Below are 6000 nucleotides of genomic sequence, written 5' to 3' on the forward strand. Positions count from 1 at the left end.
GGAGGCGGAGGTTGCAGTGAGCTGAGGTCACGCCACTGCACTCCAACCTGGGTGACAGAGTGAGACGCCATCTCAAAAAAATAAAAATAAAAAAAATTAAAAAGGCCAAGCGTAGTGACTCACACCTGTAATCCCAGCACTTTGGGAGGCCGAGGCAGGTGGATCACCTGAGGTCAGGAGTTCGAGACAAGCCTGGACAACATGGTGAAACCCCATGTCTACTAAAAATAAAAAAAATTAGCTGGGCTTGGTGTGGGGTGCCTGTAATCCCAGCTACTTGGGAGGCTGAGGCAGGAGAATTGCTTGAACCCAGGAGATGGAGGTTGCAGTGAGCTGAGATTGCACCATTGCACTCCAGCCTGGGTAACAAGAGCGCAACTCCATCTCGATTAATTAATTAAATTAATCAGAGCCAGGAGATCTGTGAGGCCCATGGGACCAGTCTGGCTGTGGGTGAAGTACCCAGGAGGCAGTACCCTGCTCTCCTGGCTGGATCCCCACTTTCCACGCACCCGAGCCTCAGTGAACTCCACCCAGGCACGTGGGCATCCATCAGCTTGTCCATCACATCCGCCTGTCGTCCTTCCCAGTAATGCCTGACAGCAAGGAATGAGAGCAGATTGGAGTCTTCGCAGTGACAAATGCAGGACGATTCTTCCCACAAAAGGGGCCCAGAGGCAGAGCACCAGCCTGAGCTGTGCTGCAGGAGGGCCAGGAGGGATGACTGCCTGAAGCATAAAGATCTGGAGAGGAAGGTCTGCACACCTGGAGTTTTGCTGTCCTAACGCTTCTCAGCCGGGGCCCAGAACTGTGTGCAGAAGCGATGGTCTATGGACAATTCACCTGCCCCTCGGATAGCACCACCCACTTTGCATTCGGATGTTTGAACACAGCCTGTGTTTCCCACAGTGGTCAGGTGGAATCCTGGACTTTCAGGCCAGATGATTTGTACAACCTCCTCCTTCTACAAAAAGAGGATGATGGGGGCCAGGACATGAACTCCATGACACAGACAGCTATGGCCAGAGCAGGGAGAATTAAGGAGCAGGAGACGCCTTGGATAGGAAGGACTAAGCGTGCTGCTACCTGGAGAGAGGAGAGCTGTGCATTCAGGCCCAGCCTTGTCAGGGAAGCCTCAAGTCTCTGTTTATTAAGGCTGGAGGGAACCAGCCATCCTGGCTGCAGTGGTGGAGTGAAAGTAGCCGAGCCCTCTGCACTACTGAAAATTGACACAGGGTAGGGTCTCCCACACCCCTCTTCATAGGCACGGGGCTGCAGCCCAGCTGGTGGGGTCAAGAGAAGGGAGGAGAGAGGCCTCCGGATGGTGCAGGTGAGCAGGGCGGGGCTGAAAACTGCATCCATTCATGCCGCTGACTCTAAGCAAGTAGTGACGTCCCCCAGGGGTTTTGGCAGCACCAAGGATCATGCAGGGCGCTTCCACACTTGCTCCTGTCATAACCCTGGAGGGAGCATCCCACTTTCCAGGTGAGAAGCCCAGGGTTTATGGGTGGGCTTTCCCCAGTTGCACGGGAGGCCTTAAAACAGATGAAGACCCTAAGGACCGACGAGGAGCCAGGCGGGGGACCAAGGTGAAGCAGGGTGAGGCACAGGTGTTACAGCATCCATGGCAGGCCAGGGGCCAGGATATGATCACATTGGAGAGACAGGTGGGAGTGACCCAGAGGTTGCTGGGGTCATTCCTCAAAGACCCCAGCCCACTCATCTCCACCAACCTGCAATTTCTCAGCTCCACACTGCAACCCAAAGGGTGGACAGACAAGGTTGCTGTGGAAAAAAGACTTACACACAGCAACATCAGGATGCCCGAGACAGGGTGCGTGGGAGTGCGAAGCTGTGCAGTTTAGGCAGGGGCATGGAGGGGATGCCGGGATGCACAAGGGACAGAATTGTGTGGGATCATGTAGCCTTCATGGAGGAAGAGGACAAGCAGGGCCAGAAATTATGAGGACATTTTGCAGCATGTATCTGGGGAGAAGGAAGCATATTGTCTTTTTTTTTTTCTTTTTTTGAGACAGAGTCTCACTCTGTCTCCCAGGCTGGAGTGCAGTGGTGCAATCACAGCTCTCTGCAGCCTCCAACTCTTGGTCTCAAGCGATCCAGCCTTCTGAGCAGCTGGGAATACACGTGCATGCCACCACACACAGCTAATTTTTTATTTTTTGTTGTGATGGGGTCTCACTATGTTGCCCAGGCTGGTCTCAAGCTCCTGGGCTCAAGTGATCCTCCAGCCTCAGCCTCCCAAAGTGTTGGGATTACAGGCATAATCCACCACACCCAGCTCATATCATCTTTTTATTAAAATAAGGTAATGACTTGGACATTAGAGCTGTCACTCCCCACTTCAGGCCAGGCGCTTGTGTCTGATCTCACTAGGATGCTAAAGTGTATGGTCTTTAAATTACAAACTGCAGCAACAAAATGCTTTATCTTTAAACCAAGGCAGCCACCATGCACCAGCCTCCAGCTGGGTGCTAAGCGTGAGTGGCCCCAGCCTGGGGAAGCCTCACTGTTCCTGGTCTGCTGTGAGCTCCTAGGTTCTTGAGACTCAGGTATTAACCTTGCCTGTTTTCTCATCCCCTGCAGGCACCGGCCGTAGCTACACCGCAGACCCACTCTTGTCCCTGCTCCTGTTAGCTCTGCATAAGTTCCTGCGCCTGCTCGTGGGACATTGACAGACAAGACCAACCCGAGCATCTCAGAGGCCGCACGTGATCTGCCCGGGGCCCTCGGTGAGGACCACGTCGCTGGATGGACAAAGAGAGACTGAGAGACGCATGAAAAAGTCCACATGGAAAATAAATAAATCATATTTTTGGGAAAGTTACACAAATGTAGAACACCTAAAATAATGCATCTAGTTTCCAAATAATTTGGAGTTTGGCCCATGCAGTCTGCATGGGAATCAATGATTTCTCTACTTCAATGTAGTTTTCTTTTCTACACTTTGCCTCCAAGTCTTCATTTTGCACGAACTGTTGAGCAGTTATCTTTAGGATAATATGTACAAATGTTGGGGTCAAAGCCTTTTGACAAAGCAAAATATTTTTAGTAGATTATTGTGTTTAGGATTTTTTTTTAATTTACTTTTTTTCTTTAGGGGCTTTTCTTTTTTATTAAATTATTTCTTTTGAGGCATTTTGATTAAAAAAGACACATCTTATCATAATTAAAATTCACTGTCAATAATATTTATTTTTAAATAAAGATTGGAAACAAGGTCAGACACTTGTTTATAAACGGTATTGTATATTGCTGAAGAACAGTTGAATAAAAAACAACTTTGAAATAACTTTTCTACAGCCATGTATGAATGTCAAGCGTTGGTGCCCACTGCAGCCTGGCTGCCTGCCGTTCCCTCCTGTGCTCTGACGCCAGCTGCACTTTTGGCTGGGTGTCACCCGGCGTGGAGGACAGCCCAGGGCACCTGGCTGAGACCACGCTGAGCAGATGGGAGCACCTGACCAGCCTCCCCTAGGGACAGGGCACTTCATGGAGGCGGCAGTGAGACGAGCCCCCAGCCTGGGTCCTGAAGGAAAGGAGATCGCTAGGAGGAGGTGTGAAATAAGTCAAGAACCACTCCTCCCCCACTTCGTTTCAATGAATCATGCAATTCATTCGCCCACTTGGAGATTGTACATCAAGGTGTATTTACTGTGGTTAGCTTTGCTGCTAGTTTGAAGGGGGAATTTGGAGAGAAAGTAGGGCTTGCCACACTCCTTCCTGTGCATCTGAAGATTGCTTTGAGCCTCTGAAACTCATAGATTTGGGGCAGGTTACACATGCCCTAAGGAAACGGGCATGCCCTGGGTGGGGGCTACTATTTATACTTCATTCTAAGACAGCATCTCATTAGATAGCTGGAGCCCATGGATTTGTTTAAAACCCAGCCAGATTTTAACACCTGCAGTTTCAATAAGTGTGGTTGTCATTGATGTTGTTCACCAAATACTTCTGTTCTCCGCTGGCCAGGCCCAGGGCAGGATCGCTTCCTGGCCTCCTGTGGCGGGTGGGGCCACAGCTCTGGCGCATGAGCTGGGAATAGAAGGGATCCGCATTGCTTCTAGTCCAAGGCACAGGATTGCTAGTGCGACGCCCTCCAAAGCACTTGTCTTCTAACGTGACGACTCGCAGCATTCACATCAGCAAGTGTTCTTCCAGCCTAGGTCGCTGAGTGACTGCGATGAACACAGCCTTCCCTGTGGCCAGCGCTGGATCCTGCGGCCCCATGAGAAGTCTGCCATTGCCGCTTCACCCACTCATCTTCGGGCATTACCGCAGCATAAGCCAGCCTGTCCTGATTGGCTCAGCGTGTAGTTGATCGACTGTATTTAGCTCAGGGGAGGAGTAATTGTGCATTTGGACAGTCCCACGTGTACAGAGACCCCCAGGATGGAGCTGATGTCGGGGGAAGCCTGTGTGGAGAGAACATTGGGACGGCTGTTTCTGATGGGTACATTAACTTGTTTCACATTTCCTTTATATTGATCAGCACCTGTAAGTTTAATCACTCTGTCTGGTGAATAGTGATTCTGTCCAGAAGGATCATCTCCTTTTATAGTTAACTCAATACTGCAGCAGCTAATGTCATGTGAAATACTGGCCCAGTGTGCTGGAGAGCAAACCGTACTTCCCGGATACCAGTGGAACGGGGACAATGTGTCAGTAAGGGTGACGTTGTACCAGATCGTTCCAGGGGATGGAGGGCTGGGGAGTCATTCCCCATCACCAAAACCAGATGCCTCTGTACAAACACAGGTGGTCAGGTCCCAGCCTGGAAGCTCCCAACCTTTAGCGTGATATGCACAGGGGAGGGGCAAGTGTGATGGGCACAGTGGAGGGGGCAGGTGTGATGGGTACAGGGGAGGGGCAGGTTTGATGGGCACAGTGGAGGGGGCAAGTGTGATGGGCACAGGGGAGGGGGCAGGTGTGATGGGCGCAGGGGAGGGGGCAGGTGTGATGGGTACAGGGGAGGGGACAGGTGTGATGGGTACAGGGGAGGGGCAGGTGTGATGGGTACAGGGGAGGGGCAGGTTTGATGGGCACAGTGGAGGGGGCAAGTGTGATGGGCACAGGGGAGGGGGCAGGTGTGATGGGCACAGGGGAGGGGCTGATGTGATAGGCACAGTGGAGAAGCTGGTGTGATGGGCATGGGAGGGGCTGGTGTGATGGGCACAGGGGAGTGGGCAAGTGTGATGGGCACAGGGGAGGGGCTGGTGTGATGAGCATAAAGGAGGGGCAGGTGTGATAGGCATAGGGGAGGGGTTGGTGTAGTGGGCACAGGGGAGGAACTGCTTGATAGGCACAGGGGAATGGGCAGGTGAGATAGGTAGAGGGGAGGGGCAGGTGTGATGCCTACAGCGGAGGGGACAGGTGTGATGGGCACTGAGGAGGGGCTGGTGTAATGGGCACAGGGAAGGGACTGCTATGATGGGCACAGGAGAGGGGCAGGTGTGATAGGCACAGGGGAGGAGCCGGTGTGATGGGCACAGGGGAGGGAAGGGGCTGGTGTGATAGGCACAGGGGAGAAGCTGGTGTGATGGGCACAGGGGAGGGGCTGGTGTGATGAGCACAGAGGAGAAGTGGTGTGATGGGCACAAGGGAGGGGCTGGTGTGATGGGCACAGGGGAGGTGCTGGTGTGATGGACACAGGGGAGGGGCTGGTGTGATGGACACAGGGGAGGGGCTGGTGTGATGGGCACAGGGGAGGGGGCAGGTGTAATGGCTACAGGGGAAGGGCAGGTGTAATTGGCACAGAGGAGAAGCTGGTGTGATGGGCACAGGGGAGGGACTGCTGTGATGGGCACAGGGGAGGGTCAGGTGTGATGGGCATAGGGGAGGGGCTGGTGTGACAGGCACAGGGAAGGGGTTCAGGTGTGATGGCACGGGGAAGGGGACAGCTGTGATAGGTACAGGGGAGGGGCTGGTGTAATGGGCACAGGGGAGGAACTGCTGTGATAGGCACAGGGGAGTGGGCAGGTG

The 6000-nt window shown here is 53.0% G+C and overlaps 1 protein-coding gene across 3 annotated transcripts in view; it reads left to right on the forward strand.

Annotated features, from left to right (window-relative positions):
• Positions 1–3310, forward strand: part of VSTM2B (V-set and transmembrane domain containing 2B) — a 38685-nt gene extending 35375 nt beyond the window's left edge. For all 3 annotated transcript variants that reach the window (XM_009435193.5, XM_054674187.2, XM_054674188.2), the window contains one exon: positions 2605–3310. In XM_009435193.5, coding sequence (XP_009433468.4) covers positions 2605–2693 — 89 coding nt within the window. In that variant the 3' untranslated portion in view covers positions 2694–3310. The remainder of the gene's footprint in view (positions 1–2604) is intronic.
• The last annotated feature ends 2690 nt before the right edge of the window (positions 3311–6000 follow it).

Source organism: Pan troglodytes, chromosome 20, assembly GCF_028858775.2.
Source record: "Pan troglodytes isolate AG18354 chromosome 20, NHGRI_mPanTro3-v2.0_pri, whole genome shotgun sequence".
Classification (NCBI taxonomy): Eukaryota; Metazoa; Chordata; class Mammalia; order Primates; family Hominidae; genus Pan; species Pan troglodytes.